We start from the raw sequence: 17457 nt of genomic DNA, 5'->3' as shown, positions 1-17457 counted from the left end.
GGTAGGGAGAAGGCAATGGCGTATGAAAGAGGGGGGAGGGGGGCGGTCCGCCCCGGAGAATGTGCACAGCCGGTCAGGTCCCCCGATCGACCGACAACAGGCCCGGCCGACAAATCTCCCTGCCCTGTAGCCGCGAATCTAAATTACCTCTTACAGCAGCTTCACTACTCCAGCTGCTGTAAGAAGGTAATTTAGATTTGCGGCTACAGGACAGGGAGATTTGTCCGACCGGGCCTGTTCTGTTGTCGGTCCGGTGCAAAAGCGCCACAAAGGTGGAGGCAGGGAGGGAGGAAAGGTGGAGTGGAGAAGAAAAGACGCTTAAGGGGGGAGAAGGCCGCTGAAAGCACTGGGGAAGACAAAGGGGTGGAAAAGAACGCTGAAATGACATGGGGTAAACGGGAGGAGGGGGGGAAGGACCCTGAAAGCACTGGGGAAGACAAAGGGGTGGAGAATGCCACTGAAAGGACATGGGGAAAACAGGGGTGGAGAAGGCCGCTGAAAGGACATGGGGAAGACAGAGGGGGGAGAAGGCCGCTGAAAGGACATGGGGAAGACAGAGGGGGGAGAAGGACGCTGAAAGGACATGGGGAAGGCAGAGGGGGGAGAAGGATGCTGCCTGACAGGACATGGGGAAGATGGTGGGGGAGAAGGACACTGAAAGGAAATGGGGAAGAGGGAATGGGAAGAAGACGCTGGCAGGGAAGAAGGCAGAGGTGCCAGACTATGGGGGGAGAGGAGGGAAAAAGATGGGTGCCAGACCAATTTGGGAGGGGGGAGAAAGGGAGAGGCACAGTAACAGAGCAAATGGAAGACAGGAATTGAATGAGAACATGAAGAAAGCAGAAACCAGGCAATAAAGGTAGGAAAAAAATTATTTTTTTTTTTTAATTTTTTTGCTTAAGGATAAAGTACTATATTAGTTGCGTTGATAAAAATTTATAAACATTAGAGGCTCTGGTAGAAACCCGTTTACAAAGTATGTATTCTTCCCAATTAATATTTCCAAATTAATAAAGTCTTTTTGCTTATTTTTAAATGGGTTTCTACCAGAGCCTTTAATTCAGTAGCATAATTAAATGAAATAACTATTTCTGTAGTTTATAGGGACGGGCAGGGACGTAGGGGATTCCTCGCGGGGACGGAGGGGATTCCTTGCGGGGACGGGTGGGGACGGAGGGATTCCTCACGGGGACGGGTGGGGACGGCTGGGAGTCCTCACGGGGACGGGTGGGGACGGGTGGGATTTCTGTCCCCGCGCAACTCTCTAGTCAGAAGACCACCAGTCCAGTTTGCATGCTTGTGGAGACAGAGGATCTCCCTATGAGCTGTGTCAGCTTCCATTTCAGCAATATACAGCAGCACATGCCACAGTGAGTATGTGGCTGATTCTGGGGGGGACACAGTGAATATATGGTGATTCGGAGGATTGGGAGTGTGCCTGGTCCTCACCCCACCCCTAAAATCGTCATGTTTTAGGGATTTCTGTTCTTTCCCGGGCTGTTTTATTCTAAAAATATCACCCATGGTAGCCATCTTTGATTTTCCCGAGTTTACTTTAAAGCTATTTTTAGCCTCTGCAATCTTTGATTTTTTTGCAAGAAAATCACTCAGATGGACTCCCCAGGGCAGGATGACATGGATTCATGCCCCATTTGTGGCGGATGGCTCTCCAGTGAGTGTCCATGTTCCACATGCGCTGTGGCACAGGAGGGGGTGAAATGTCATCTGTCCAAGTACCCTCGACCTCTGAAGGGAGTCCTGCTGTTTCTGGCTGGGGCACCCTGACATATTGAAAGCAGGCCCTGAGGACAGCGCAGTTGTTCTTCCAGTGAAACGCATTTGCAGTTCAGTAGCCAAAGTTCACAAGTCCTCCAAAGGGTAGAAGAAAGGTCCACAGAAGGCGGCTCCTGCCCCAGATGGTGGTTTTTTTTTTCCTGAATATATTAGTGTGATGTATCAGGCTTATTTGGTAAAGAAACTGATACCAGCCGCCCCTCCACAGGTGTCCATGCTGGCTGACGGGTCCCCCCTTCCCAGGACACGGGGATTGTACCCATCTCCCCTGTGGTGGTTCAAGCTAGTGCGCCGGCAGTTGCTGCGGCAAACCATGATACCCTGACCATGCCATTAATTTCACTGCCTGGCAGTACTGCTGTGGGGGATGTTGCAGCCTTTTTGGATTTCCAGGATCAGGATCTGAATGGATTCCCAGATCTAGGTGAGGATCCCACGGTGTGGAGATTTTTTAAATCTGCACATCTGGTTGAGTTAATTTAAGAGTCCCTCCAGGAGTTGAAGCTGTAGGTTAGTCCGCCAGTTGCCGTGGAATGCTTTCTGATGAGTAAGGAGAGACTGCACTTGTCTTCTTTTCCTGCCTATCCGGGCATAGTCAAGATGCTCACTGATATTAGGGAGGTGCTGGAGGGCACACTGAAGTGCTGCTAGACGCGCAATCACGCCAAGGATGGCACAACCTGTGGCAGATACTTCACTGCGGGGACAAGGCCATTCACCGCTCCATGGGGCATTGAATGGCCTTGTCCCTGTACCCACAGCAACCAGCCCCCCCCCCCCCCTCCGCGGGTTACCAGCGTCTGCCCATAGCAAGGTGTGAGTAACATTCACCTTGTCATTCTCTAGTTTAAACCTGCAGTCTCGGGGTTCTGAGACTGCAGCCCTAACCACTAGGCCACTCCTAAAGACTTTCTGGAAGCAGGGAACTAGGGTTAGGCCTGACCTTATTAAGCCAAATCACACTGATGAGGATAGTAAGGCCTAGATTCACAGGGCATTTTTTAGATACCACACGAAGTCTCTTCAAACATTGTATTTCATGCTGTGAAAAATTGCAGTATACGCATTAAGGGCTCCTTTTATGAAGGCGCGTTAGTGGTTTAACGCGCGTAATAGCGCGCGCTAAACCGCCTGCCGCGCTAGCCGCTACCGCCTCCTCTTGAGCAGGCGGTAGATTTTTGGCTAGCACGGGGGTTAGCGCGTGATGAAAAGTCATGTGCGCTGAAGCCGAATACTTATGGGGAATTTAGGAGAAACCTAAACATATATTTGTTCCTAAAGTACATAGGCAGCTACACTGAGAAATCTTTCCCCACAATAACTGGCAGCTAAATCTCAACTCCACTAGCACTATTCAGTCTGTAACTTTTTAATTATTGTAAACCGCATAGAACTTCACAGTACTGCGGTATATAAACTGTTATTATTATTTAATTTTTTTTTTAATTGTCTTAACATTGGTATTCTAATGAAGTGAATATCTACATAGATTTCTTTCTAAAAAATCTTATTTTTATATTTTCTAGGTCAGGAAAACCAGCTGGTAGCACTGATTCCTTATACTGATCAGAGGCTCAGGCCAAGAAGAACGTAAGTAATAGCAAGGTTGTCTAATAAGACATATTATTGAATCCTATTAAACAGTGTTATGCTACATGTTATATGTGGCCTTCTAGTGAAATAGGTGTGTCATTCTGTACAGATGGATAATATTCCCATGTTCACGAGCCGTGCAGAATGAATTTACTCCAGTTTTTGAATCCCTCCTTCACTTGAAGACTCTGCTACCCCCTTCAGTTTTTCCTTATGCACACAAGCTAGAAGGAGTCTTTCTGATCTGCTCTGTATATTTCTTTATTTTTTGGGTCTTTTTCATGTTTTTTTTTGTTTTACTGCTTTCAGTGCTCAGAGCTCCCCTCGTCAAGGGTCCAGCTCTGCCTGTGTGGAGAAGAAGCAGACTAAGGTCTGCAGCTGATATGCCAATCCCTCTGTAGTAACTGTTGGTCAGCCTGCAGAAACTTTTCTGAAGCCTGGATCTCTTCCCATTGTAGCATTGCTCGCCTACTGGATCACAGGGACTTGAGAACAGGTTGTCAGACATCCATAGGGGGCTCAGTGAGGCGACAACTGCGTTTTGTCTTCATGTGTTGGTCCGTGAGGGTTTAAGGCTCAGTCAGACTCCGGTCCAACTGTCAGCCCAAAGATTAAGCATTGGAGGAGCGGTCCATTTGAGGCAGTGATTTCTTCTCCCAGATCCAGCTACTTTAGAAGTTGAGGCAAGCTGCAGCACAAATCCAAGACAGATCACAGTGAGTAAGGCTGTTACAGCCTATTAGGAAAATCGGGGTAGGATCTTTAAACCTTTTTTTTTTCATCATGTTTCTGCCCCTTCCCTTAGGTTTCCCCATCTCCAAAATCTCTTTTTCACTGACTTTTATTTTAGTTAAGGCGTTCTGGAGCTAGATTTTTGGCGTTGGAATGCTGCTGTGGTAGCCATCTTGGATTTCCCATTTAAAAAAAAATTCTCCAGAACTTTCAAATCACCTTGTTTTGCCTCAAAACTTGCAGGGATGGAGTCTCCGGGCTCCTTTACACTTAATTCATGCCAGGTTTGCACTGGATGGGTGCCTGAAAAGTGTCCTTGCACCATATGTCATGCAGCACGTGAAAAGGAGGCAGCAGTGGCTGGCTTAACCTCCCTTTTGTTCTCTAGGGCTGAACAATGGTCGAGGGGGTCTATCGGTTGGGAGTAAATTCCTTCCAGAGCCTCAGAATGGCGGTCATCTTAAACGCAGGAGTGTGGATGCCGCAGAGCCCAAGAGAAGCAAACTGAAGTCATGTAAAGGAGACTCCACACTGCCTAATACGGCTTTTTCTCCGGAATTTGTTAATCTGATGTGGAGATCATATCTGATGGACAAGATCCCCTGGGAAATTCTGGCAGTACACCAGGAGACGTGCAAGGGGGCTTGGGCTCTCAGGGCATGCCTGCCTCAATGTTAGAGACTGGCCAGGATCTGGTAGACCTTTCTGAGGGTGACTCAGAGGATGAGTGGTCTATTTGTATGTTTTTGCTATCACAGAACAAGCCCTCCCTGTTGGCAGATGCAGGGTCACAGGCAGGTTCGAGTGCTCAAGATACAGTGGGAGCCCTCGATCAAGAAGATGACTCCATGATCTACTGACTTTCAGACCCTCAACTTTTTTAGAGCTTATTACTAACTCTTTGCAGGAGTTAAACTTGGATTCCCGGTAGGTCCCTTCTTCTCCCTTCTCTATAATGAGTGGAGTGAGAGCCCATTCTTCTTTGTTTCCTTGGTATCCTGTTATCAGTCACGGAGCATTGGGTTGCTTTTGAAGGGTCTCTTAAAGTAGCCATGACAATCATGACAGCCATGGCTGTATCTGATGGCACAAGAGTGTCAGCAGCTGTTCACTCACAGATAATCAAATGCACATCCCTATTAGGTGAGAGAGGTGTGGTGTTAGAGGATATGCAGGATTGCAGAGTAAATATGCTTCTTAAGACAATTTGAAGTGCTGGTTGTGGGAATCAAAGCAGGTGCAACAGCTTCCTTTATGATACGTGCTTGTCATACCAGGTTGTGAGGGCTTGAACTTGTGGAGGGCATACCTTTGCCCCAGCTCCTATTAACTGGATTGTATTGCATAGTCAATGCTTTCTATGACATCATCAGAGCCATGAGCAAAGTTTCGGCTTATTTGATCTCAGCCTGCAGAATGCTCTGGATCAGGCAGTGGGTGGGAGATTCCTCCTCCAAGGCTTCCCTCAGCAGACTTCCTTTCAAGGGACAAATGTTGTTCGGAAAGAGATTGGATGATCTCATGACCAGCGTAGCAGATCGTCAGCCAAAACTCTACCTGACATCAATCCGCAAATGGTATGGTATTGCTCTCAGCAAGTCTATGGGGGGAAGTATGTGATAGGGCAGGGGAGATGCTGTTTGGCTAGTTGGAGGCATGGCTGACAGAGTAGAGGTTTGTAGAGGCAAAATAAGTGTTGAGAGAGGGGATCAGCAGTAGGGATGGGGGACATTAAGAAGGAGATTGGTGATGAAATTGACAAGAGTCCGCTGAGTTGTGGGGGGGGGGTAGGCTGTGGAGACAGACCACAGTGATAGATGAAACTACACGGTGCAGTTATCAGGGAACGATGGCAAAATAAAGGCCTGATTCCTACGCTTTCTTTTCTCATAGACAATAACGGAGCAGAACCTTTTTCTACCATTCTTTGTTCTGATGGGGTGGGGATGAGAAATTGGAGAAGTAAGAGCACTCAGCCAATAGCTTTTAAATTTAATGCCGGCTCTTGAATTTGAAGAAAATTTGGCAGAGTCCTGCAGTACGGTATGGTGAAAATTTCTGGCAATGTTCCCGAAACAAATTTGTGAGGAGAACTAGATATACTAGAGTAGTTTGAATGTGCTTATCTTATTGAACTGATGACAAAAAATCACTCTCTTAAGTTTCTTTATCTGTTTGATTTTTCAGAAAGCTATATGTAAGCATTTCGGTAGCTGTCTGTTTGCTTTTGTGTGGACTGGCCTTATTCTTCCTGTTTCCTCGATCCATTGATGTACAGTATGACGGGGTAAAATCAGTGTTTGTGTCATATGATAAAGGAAACAATATCATATATCTAAATATTACGGTAAGTCTCTCAAGCTCTCAAACTAACCTCCTATTACACTTTCCCAAATGGTTATATAATTGATTAATAAGATAAATGATTCCACTATCTAGAAGTGCAGATTTAGGGTTGCCCTACGCCCAGGATGACATTTGACATGAATGATGATCTAAAAGGGGCATTGAATGCTGAAAGCAGCTCTAACCTGTTTGCATAAGATCCCTTATAAAGTTTAATAAGAAAAAGGCGGTGCATTTATTGAAATATTGATTTATTTATTTTTTTTTTTTCTTTGTATATTGAATGGCCATTTTAAGGCATTTCCATTTGATCCAATAGAACAAGTGCACAAGCAAACCCTTGTATTCCTATAAAGATAGGAAGGGTTGTGGCAGTTTTGATGCACAAGGCAGAAGTAAAGAGAAGACTAGCTGCTCTGTTGAATTGTTGCAGTGTGTGCTGACAGGGACCCAACCCCACCAGCCTATGAAAACAGGAATAGCTGTTGTAGTAGCAAAGACCTGCTGTTATAAGCTCCTCACAGGCAGAAGAGAGAGCTGCTGTGTCATCTGGAAAGAGTTGGGTCATGGCAAAGTCTTTTTTTTTTTTTTCCTCATCTTGTAGGTGGAGCTAAAGGCACAGGTGATGGAGGAGATAGACACATGCACTTACATGCACCCACCAGCACAGCCCAACAGCTCTGCCATCCTAACAATAGACACTTTAGTGTGCCTTTTTCCATTGACTCCCCCCCTTGAAGATATGCATAAGTTTGTGAAAGAATGAGAAGATACATTATTGTGTCATGTTTTAAAGTTGCACTTTTCAACCTGTGCAATTTGTAGTAGTCTTGAGAAAAATGATTAGCCCCATCAATCCAAGTGTCTGATAAATAAGGCCTTGCCACAGAAGCGAGATCAGCTAGGCCAGTATAAGCACTTGGAACATCCTAAAAATAGATGTCCAGTTAAAATGCAGATAGAACTACAAATACATTTTCTTATGAAGGGCAAAGGAAAAGCAACATTTCTATAACAGAAATAAAACAAGATAACATTTACTTAAGTCACACAAATTTACATTTTTCAGAAGCAATAATTTTGTCATGTGGCTGGCTTCCAACATTTCATAATTGGAATATCATAAAAACCAGGGTAGCAAACAAGACTATAGATTTAAATATACTTTAAATTGTGTTCCTGTAGTTAGAAAGAGAATGGTTTCCCTTTTACCCTTCCTTATATAAAATCAGCAGCACTGAATATTCATAGTAACTGGCCAGCCTAAAACTGAACAGTAGAGAATGACACGGGGAAAAAATCTGTCCCCGTCACTGCACCGTCCCCGGCCCACCATCCTCTGCACCGCCCCGTCACCGCCGTTCCCTTCACCGTCCCGTCACCATCACCGCCATTCCTTTCACCGCCCCTGCCATCTCATTCACCGCCCCGTCACCGTCCCCGTCTAGCACCCATCTTCTTCCCTCCGCTCCCCCATAGTCTGGCATCTGTCTTCTTCCCTTCCAGCGTCTTCTCCCCACTCTGCCTTCCACATTTCCTTTCAGGGTCTGTTCCTCTCTACCCTCTTTCAATGTCTGTTCTATTCCTTTCCACCACCACCCTTCCCTCCCTCCTTTATCATCTGTCCCTTTCTACAACCCTTCTTTCATATCTTCTATCAGTCCCCCATCATCACTAGCAGTCTCTCTTCTCCCTTACCATGAGCAAATAGAACTTCTGAAAATTGTATTGCTGAGGCATTATTTCTAGTACGCCTTTTTTCCAGATGGATAATGACATCAATTTTATAATTCTTACTGTCTGCTCTGATTTCATTCACAATTTGGTTTGTGTTTTGTACCTGAGGATTCCATGAGGCATTTAACCTTTTCCTGTCTCTTCTGTGATTTCAAGTTGATTCCTTCAATAATGGAGTCTCAAGGCAGTAGCAGTTTTCTATTTTGGGCTCTTTTGACATTGTTTAAGGGATTTCTTGTACATTTGGTGCTGGTCTTCTTTGATGAGGTCACTTCAGAATCTATTTCCAAGGAAGAGAAACTTTTTCCCTTTCACCCCCTCCTTCCTTGTGTGAGCCGGAACACGCGGTCCCCGCAAGCAAGTAATTTTATATCATTTTCATTTTATTCATTCATAGAAATTAAAGTCTAGATAATGCCAGTCACATAACAAAACATGATTTTACAAAAATAATTCCCTGCACAGTCAAGCCTGCAAGGATTACTAGATGTCTTTCAGCAGCTCCCCTCCCTCCCCCTTACCTTTGTGGCCGTCAAAATGATCTACCAACAATAAAATTTTAAAAACACAAAGCACGCTGTACGCAGAGAAAATGTTAATTATCTTTTATATTCCGCGGTTTTTCAAAGAGGTCAAGGCAGATGACTTTATGCAATGTCACCTCAGTAACAACTATACAAAAATAGACAAATATTCCCCCTCCCTTTTTACTAAACTGCGATAGCGGTTTTTAGCGCAGGGAGCTGCGCTGAATGCCCCACGCTGCTCTCGACGCTCATAGGCTCCCTGCGCTAAAAACCGCTATTGCGTTTTAGTAAAAGGGGGCCATAGTGCAAAATATAGACAGCAGATATAAATTCTCAAAACGGACACATTTTGATCACTAAGTTGAAAATAAAATCATTTTTCCTACCTTTTTGTCTGGTGATTTCATGAGTCTCTGGTCCTTCTTCTGGTTCTTCTTCTTTCTTCTCCTGCCCCTCCCCCTCTTTCTTTCTCTCTCCCCTTGGTCCCCCTCTTTCTGCCTTTCTTTCTCTCTCCCCCTGGCCCCCCCTCTTTATTTTTTCCTTTCTTTCTCTCTCCCCCTAGCCCCCACAAAGCCATCGTGCCAATTTCTCCACTTCCACGATTCTTTCCCTACCCTCACCCCCAAGCCAGCAGCCGATTTCTCCCTGCTCCTTCCCCGATGTCCTGATGTCCTGAACTTCATCGGGTAGCAGCAGCATTCACAATTCACTGCTGTTGCCCGCTTCAGGCCTTCCTCTATGTCGGGTCCTGTCTTCATGAAAACAGGAAGTAGGCAGGACCCGGCAGAGAACAGGGCCTGAAGCCGGCAACAGCAGCGAATTGTAAACGCTGCTGCTGCCCGAAGAAGGTAATGGAGCACCGAGGCAGACCGCTTCTCCCCCCTCCCAGCCGAACCCCCGCTGACCCTCCTATCTCTCCCCCCCCCGTGAACCTTTCCGACCCTCCCAGCGAGAGCAGCAAACCTCCTTCGCGGCTTTCTCCTCCCTCTGCCGCTTCACTGATGACGTCATCAGTGATGCAGCAGAGGGAGGAGAAAGCCGACGCTACTGGAGGGAGGTTTGCTGCTTTCGCTGGGAGGGTCGGAAAGGTTCACTTGGGGGGGGAGAGATAGGAGGGTCAGCGGGGGTTCGGCTGGGAGGGGGGAGAAGCGGTCTGCCTCGGTGCTCCAAGGCCTAGCGCCATTACCTTTTTCGCCCCTCCCGCCCCCCCCCCCCCCTTGGTACGCTACTGCTCTCCATCTCTCCTTAGTTTGCCGGTTTTCTTTTTCGGCAACCGGTACGTTTTCAAAGAGCCGCGCAAGCGCGGCTGCTCAAAGTTCAATCTTCTGCTCTGCTGCTACTTCCTGTTTCCGGTTGGGTCAGAGCAGAAGATTGAATACTGAGCAGCCGCGCGTGCGCGGCTCTTTTGAAAGTGTTCCGGTCGCCGAAAAAGAAAGCCATCAAACTAAGGTGAGGTGGAGAGAGGAAGCTGGTTAAACGATCGAGCTGGCGTGCGGGTGGGCACTGCGGGGACCGCACGATCCTTTATGCCTCACTGCGGTGACAAGACCATTCACCGCTCCACGGGGCGGTGATGGCCTTGTCCCCGTCCCCGCAGAGGCTGCTAATTTTCATTCCCCGTTTTTGGCGGGTTACCCGCGGCTAAACGCAGTAGCCACGGGTAAACCGCCACTGTGTCATTCTCTACTGAACAGGACATGGGCATTACAGAATGGAGTCTGGGACGAGCTGGCAGCAGGTGAAAGTGATTCAGCACCAGTTCTTGCATAGCTAACCAGGCAAATAGGACCACATAAAAAGCAGTCTTATCTTGCTCCAGTTAACTTTCTGAGCACCAGCACTGAATATAAAACTAGTCCCCAGATAATTTCCAAATAGTTTCCTCTGATCCAGTGATCTTCCGTTCAACCTGCCCCCCCCCAAAAAATAAAAATAAAAAGACCATCAGGACATCTCCTGCATCCAATTTCTCCCACCCCCAAGAGAATGGGGTCCTCCATTGGTGATTACTGTGAGACCTCTTTTAGAGGTTGCAGCAGCCATTTGTGCAGGACTGAGTGGGCTTTGTTCTGCCCTTTCTCCGCTAGACCACCAAGCTTTAGGGATTCTCCTCTCGCCCCCACCCTGTTTTCTATTTTATCTTGAGGTAGATGGAAAGAGAAAATGAAGGAGGGATAGGAGGCAGAGGAATGCCCTATAGTCTTTTGGGGGTGTGGGGGTATCAGATATGAATATCAACCAGGACCCAGGACTCCCATTTTAGCCAGATACCCAGTGCCACTGCCCATACATGACCTGGCATTGAATATACAACTCCCCCCTTAAAAGGGGCGGAGCCAATGGCAGGAGGCACACGCTGTTCTGAGCACTGGCTGGGAGAGCTAGCAGGGAGCAAGGAGCACGTGGAAGGTGGAGGGGAAGCAAGGAGACTTACCAGAGCAGGAGGCAGGAAGGAGCCGGAGCTAGGGGCAGTGTTGAGATTTAGCTCCGCCCACTACCACCGTGTCGGCGAGGTCAGAGCCCGAACTCCCCCTTAAAAGGGGCGGAGCCAACAGCGCACAGCGAAGGCGAGCTGCAAAGGCATTCGCCTTAGCGAGAGCGCCTTTGCGAAGGGCCAAGTCACTACACCCAAGGATACCAGGGAAGGACAGCAAGCAGGCATAGAGAGAGAGAGAGAGGACACCAGCAGCAGGCAGAGAGAGAGAGAGAGAGAGAGGACACCAGTAGCTCGAGCTTTTGGCAGCTAACAACGGAGAAATGCCTGGATGTTTCTGCCTCTGGCCCTGAAGCAGTGGACCGAGTGTTATGTCCACGAAACGCTGGCCACGTCGGCAACTTATTGGCAGTAAACAGGCAATATATGAAATAACAATGACAACGCTGAGATAAGTATTCAGTTGTCAAATTCTTTCTCAAACTGATAGAGAGATGTACCCATGAGTTTATAATTATTTAAAATACTTAAAAGAGCTAAAAACAATTTAAAAATATATATATACAAAAAATATTTAAAGTGAATTGAAAAAAAACCTCAGGTTTTTTGGCCGATGATTGGAGCAAGGAGCAGCTACGCTGATGTCTCAGTCTATGATAGGACTGCGCGTAGGCTCCTATTCTGAGGCTTTTTCCTGAGCAGCTAGAATTATAAGAGAGTATATTCTGGATGCATCCTCTCTGAAAGTGGTATTTGTTATTTTTTTGGTATAGTGCTTTCTGAACCACTTTGGGTGAATATATTTTGGGGTTTATTTTATAGCCTTTTCACCCATTTTATAGCCTCTTCACCCCCTTTGCCTTCTCCTAACCACACTGGCGCTGTGGTGTAAACAAAATAAACAAGCAAAAAAGACTTTTCCTCTCTCTCTTAAATCCTAGCTCACATTTGCGGTCTAACACCAGCTCTGGCAGGATACACGTTTCAAATCTGACATATTGTAATCACAAAAGGGAAAATATAATTAGTTTTTCTACCTTTTGTTGTCTGGTCATTCAAATCTTGTTGGTCCCAGGCTCTGGTTGTCTTCTGATAACTTGCTTGCCAGGGTCTCCTTTCTTCTGTCTCCGTTCTAAACATCCATCTGCCATCTCTGTCCTCCCCTTCCATTTCCCTTCCCTCCCCCGGAGGTCTGGCATCTTTCTTTTTTTTCATCTCCATCCACAGATCCATCTTTTCTTAACTACCCTTTCATCCAGCATATCTCCCTTTCGTTTCCCAACTACCCTCCTATCCAGTATCTCTATCCCCCCTCCACACCATTCCTTGTGTCCAACTTCTCTCCCTTTCTGTTCCTTCCCTCCCTAAATCCCATTGTCCATCATCTCTTTTCCTCTCCTCTATTTTCAGACCCATTATTTCTTTCCCCCCAAAGTCCGGCATATGCACGTCTCTTTGAACCCCCCTTCTCTCCCTCCCTTCGTGTACTTCTACACCAGGGCCCCCCTCCCCTGGTCTGTCCCCCCCCGAAGGCCTGCCTGCCTATCCCCCCCCTTTGAAGGCCTGCAGCCCCCCCGAAGGCCTGCCTGCCTGCCCCCCCTTTGAAGGCCTACATCCCCCCGAAGGCCTGCCTGCCTGCCCCCTGTTTGAAGGCCTGCAGCCCCCCTCGAAGGCCTTACCTGCCTGCCCCCCCTTTGAAGGCCTGCATCCCCCCGAAGGTCTGTCTGCCTGCCTGTCCCCCCCTTTGAAGGCCTGCATCTCCCCTGAAGGCCTGCCTGCCTGCCCCCCCCTTTGAAGGCCTGCATCCCCCCCGAAGGCCTGCCTGCCTTCCCCCCCCACCCCTTTGAAGGCCTGCATCTCCCCTGAAGGCCTGCTTGCCTATCTCCTCTGAAGGCCTGTACCCTCCCTCCCTGGAAGGCCGCACCCCCCCCCCAAAGGACTACACCTCCTCTTGCGACTTCCCCACTGGCCTCCCAAATCAATATTCTTAACTTCAGCAGCCTGCAATAAGATCACTGGCCCTAGCGATCTTTGCAAGCTGCTGAACGGCTTCGGAGCGTCTTCTCTCTACCACGGACGTCAGAGAAGGGGCGGGACCGCAGCAGAGAGAAGACTCTCCAAAGCCGTTCAGCAGCTTGCAAAGATCGCTAGCGCCAGCAATTTTATTGCAGGCTGCTGAAGTTAAGAAGATCGATTTGGGAGGCCAGTGGGGAAGACGGAGAGCACAGCAACGGGAGGCCAGCGGGTTAGCCACTTCCCGACTGACCCTCCCCACTAGCCCTTTAAAGCAGGAGCGTCAGGCCAGAAAAAGACAATGCTGCCACTCTCGCTTTAGAGGGCGAGTGGGGAGGGTCAGTCAATGAATCGGGAGGCCGATTTTTTGGCGGGGTAAATCGATTCGAATCGATTCACCCAAAATGAATCGGTGAATCGATTCAAATCATGAATCGGGCAGCATTAGTGGACACCTGGAATGCGCTTCCAGAGGGAGTAATAGGGCAGAGTACAGTACTGGGGTTCAAGAAAGGATTGGACAATTTCCTGCTGGAAAAGGAGATAGAGGGGTATAGATAGAGGTCCTGGATCTGTTGGGCCACCGCGTGAGCGGACTGCCGGGCACGATGGTCCTCAGGTCTGACCCAGCGGAGGCATTACTTATGTTCTTATGAGGCTAATTTAGCATTTTAAAGATGCAGACTTGACACCTGCTGAATATAGACTGAAATATTTTAGCTAACCTTTACATGTCATCAAGGGTAGTTATCTGTTGCTGTGCAGGAAAATGCTGGGAAATTTGCTTTGCTTTGAAGGTTCGTTTGTTATATTTGTACATTTATTCCCAAATACTGTAAAGTTCACCTAAAGTTAGGCGCTTACATAGGCACACTTAGCCAATATAGGTGCCTAACTTAATTAATAATAATAGGCTTAATTGTCGCAGATTTTTTAGGCAACATATATAGAATCAGGGCCTTAATTTCTAAGGGTTTTATTTTTTCAGAACCTATTGAACATTACAAACAACAACTACTATTCTGTTAAAGTTGTTAACATCGTTGGACAAGTTCAGTTTTATAAAACAGTTCTTGGACAAATCCGAGTGAACAATATTACCAGCATCGGACCACTAGAGATGAAACAGGTAAGCTGCCCTGAGTATTGGAAGGTAAACAGTAGTGCGTTCTAAAACTATTTGATCATTGCATTAAGTGCTCTAATGCTAGTATATTCTTGTCAAAATAAAAAAAATCTTATTCGGTTTTGCAGATTGACTATATGGTTCCAGCAACAATAGGAAATGACCTGAATGACATATAGTGAGTATTCGTTTAAACAAAAAAGGCTGAACCAGACATTCAGTGGGGAGAGGGGGGGGGAAAGGTGTGCATGTTATACTTGTGTTCTAGTTTACTATATATTCAAAATAAACTAAGTGGCCCTTTTACTAAGTTGCAGTAAGAAATGGTCTTTCCGCATCCTTAGTTGAGACTTTCCACATTCTATGGTCATTTCTATTGTGGACAGAACTCCAGTTCTCATGGAAAAAATGTTTGGAGTGTGAAAAAAACAGTGAACCTATTTTTAAATAAGGACATCAGTATGAGCCTTGATGGTGCCACACGAAAGATTATTTGGCTCAGGCAGATACTCATTAGTGACTAGCACTAGACTTTAAGTCTAAATAAGGACTGCCTCATACATCATATTGTCCATATAAATATATAAATTTCAACAAACATTTTCTCCAGTGGAACTGACCATTAGGTCTCTCCCAAGACTAAAAATTGTATAAAGTGCTGGGATGCTAAAAAATGTGCAAAAAAAAAAAACTTAGAAAGAGTTGTAAAGTGCAGGTGCAAACACTTGAAAAGCTGTCCGATTTTTTAGCACTTTATTTTTTAGCACCCCAGCACTTTATACAATATTTAGTCTTGGGAGAGACCTAATGGTCAGTTCCACTGGAGAAAATGTTTGTTGAAATTTATATATTTATATGGACAATATGATGTATGAGGCAGTCCTTATTTAGACTTAAAGTCTAGTGCTAGTCACTAATGAGTATCTGCCTGAGCCAAATAATCTTTCGTGTAGCACCATCAAGGCTCATACTGATGTCCATTATTTAAAAATAGGTTCACTGTTTTTTTCACACTCCAAACATTTTTTCCATGAGAACTGGAGTTCTGTCCAGTTTTTTCTTGTAAACTCAGTTTTGATTTGATTGGCAGATTTTTTTTGGGGGGGTTATAGTTGTTAAGCATTTCTATTGTGGCCATTAAAAAAGTCATTTTACTATTTTCTGAATATGTGGCCATGTGCTAATATGAGCATTAACGCGCAGTCATTTTAAAAATTATCTTGAGAGCACTGTTTAGGTGGCAGTAAATTCTCCCATGTTAACCCTGCAGTATCTCTCCAGTTAGGGCCGGATTCTGTAAATGGCGCCGTTTTCGGCAGCAACTTAAAAAACTGTTGATTACGTGTCAGTCATGCAACAGTGCCATTTATAGAATTGCAGCTTTTGTCAAAGGTACACGCCGGAAACATAAGCCAGAGTTTGAAAGGCCTACATTTCTGGCACCTACATTTAATGATACTTGCATCTGTGGCGACACCTTAAAACACCTAAGGTTATTTCCGGCATTAACAATACCTCTTTGACCTTAGGTGTTCTAAGGCACCTCCATAGACACGATGAAGATGCCATTTTCCTAGGCACTTACATTTTTATTTTAACAATATTTTAATTGTTTTAAAGTGACTTTTACCACTTAGGTTAGGCACCTAACTTAAGGCACCGTTTATAGAATACAGGCCTTAGTGTGCAGGAATGTGGATGTGCTAGCTAGTTAGCACAGACATGCCCACTAAAAAAGAAAATACCATGCAGTTGGTAAAACTAACGTGGAACTCTTTAACATGTTCCACATTGGCCCATTTTTTTCTGCATTAGACATGTGCTAGTGCCTAACACAGCTGTTTACAGGATTAAACCAAGCTTTGAAATATTTCTTGGCACTACCCCCCCTGAGCATGTCTTAATTTTAAAAATAAAAAATAAGTTAAAAATGGCAGTTGCAAACCTTGGTTTGCGAGCAAAATTTGTTCCAGAAGCATGCTTGTAAACCAAAGTGCTCGTATATCAAAGCGAGTTTCCCCATAGAAAGTAAGGGAAACTCGGATGATTCGTTCCACATCCCAAAAAGACACCCCCCCTGAGGCAACTGGTGCTTCCACCCCTCCCCACCCCCTGGGACCAGCTTGGTCCCCCCAAGGCCCACCCCCAAACCCTTACCTTGAGCGGACACCGGCACGAAGCACCAACCCATAGGACATACGCGTGCCGGTGCCGAAAGAGCCTGCCGTGCCTGCCGCTGGTCTATGCTGGGCTGTTTCGGGACCTTGAGCATCTGCATATGCTCAAGGCCTTCTGGCTCCCACTCTCCTGCACACAGCTTCTACGGAACAGTTTATTTCTGACTGGCATTTTTATCCGCGCATCTTTACCATAGGACTCCATAGGGACCCCTGAAGAAGACATTCTGTCGAAACACGGACCGTGTTGGGTCCAGGGTCCAAAGCTTTTCAGCGGACTGTGTCCTAGAGGTTTTTATGTGGTTTGTCAAGTTTTAATATTATTTTAATATTAATAAAGTCCATCTCAGGAACATCATTTCTCCACATTGTTTTTTGTTTCTTCTTGGATTTGTTTGTGGAGATCATTGGGTCAATTCTCTTGTTTTTATCATACTGTAGAGCCATGTTCTCGGGTTCAAATTCTTTCGGGTTTGAATATAGCCAAATATGTCGTATTGAAGCCTATAGAGTGAGTATGCAGTAATAGGAGCTCCACTATTGGCCAAATAATGATGCTGAGGGTACTTGTGGGGAGAAGAGATGCCCCTCAGATTAGTGAGTTTTCCTCCAGAGACTGGCACATTATCTGGGGAGGATGTTTAGAGTTGTAGGAGGAGGGAGGATGCCAAAAATAATGTTAAATATAAATATTAACTTTAATTTTTTTTATTACAGTATTTACTGTACCCTTCCGACTATCAGAGTTCATAACATAGCAGTTGTGATGCAGTGAGTATGAGATTTGTTTTTTTGTATTTTTAATTATAATTGCTATAATTTATTGTATATTATTTAGTTGATAGTATCTGATATTCTCCAGACGACAGTTCATAAAGTTTTGTAAAGTTGATCTGAAGTCAGTCAGTACAAATCAGTGTTAGTCCTTGTACCCTGAATTAGATAGTGTTTCTCTCCAAATGCATGCAGTGAATCACT

At 45.9% G+C, this 17457-nt stretch overlaps 1 protein-coding gene across 2 annotated transcripts in view; it reads left to right on the top strand.

The window, feature by feature from the left end:
- The window catches only part of TMEM106B (transmembrane protein 106B), a 49116-nt gene that overhangs the window by 19459 nt on the left and 12200 nt on the right, over positions 1–17457 (top strand). For both annotated transcript variants that reach the window (XM_033931005.1, XM_033931004.1), the window contains exons 3-7: positions 3321–3384; positions 6307–6466; positions 14165–14305; positions 14431–14480; positions 17197–17250. In XM_033931005.1, the coding sequence (XP_033786896.1) occupies positions 3321–3384; positions 6307–6466; positions 14165–14305; positions 14431–14480; positions 17197–17250 (469 nt within the window). The remainder of the gene's footprint in view (positions 1–3320; positions 3385–6306; positions 6467–14164; positions 14306–14430; positions 14481–17196; positions 17251–17457) is intronic.

The sequence above is a fragment of the Geotrypetes seraphini genome, chromosome 2 (assembly GCF_902459505.1).
Source record: "Geotrypetes seraphini chromosome 2, aGeoSer1.1, whole genome shotgun sequence".
In the NCBI taxonomy this organism is placed as follows: domain Eukaryota; kingdom Metazoa; phylum Chordata; class Amphibia; order Gymnophiona; family Dermophiidae; genus Geotrypetes; species Geotrypetes seraphini.
Note: the sequence above shows the minus strand (reverse complement) of the source record. Positions and strands in the feature narration are given on the sequence as shown.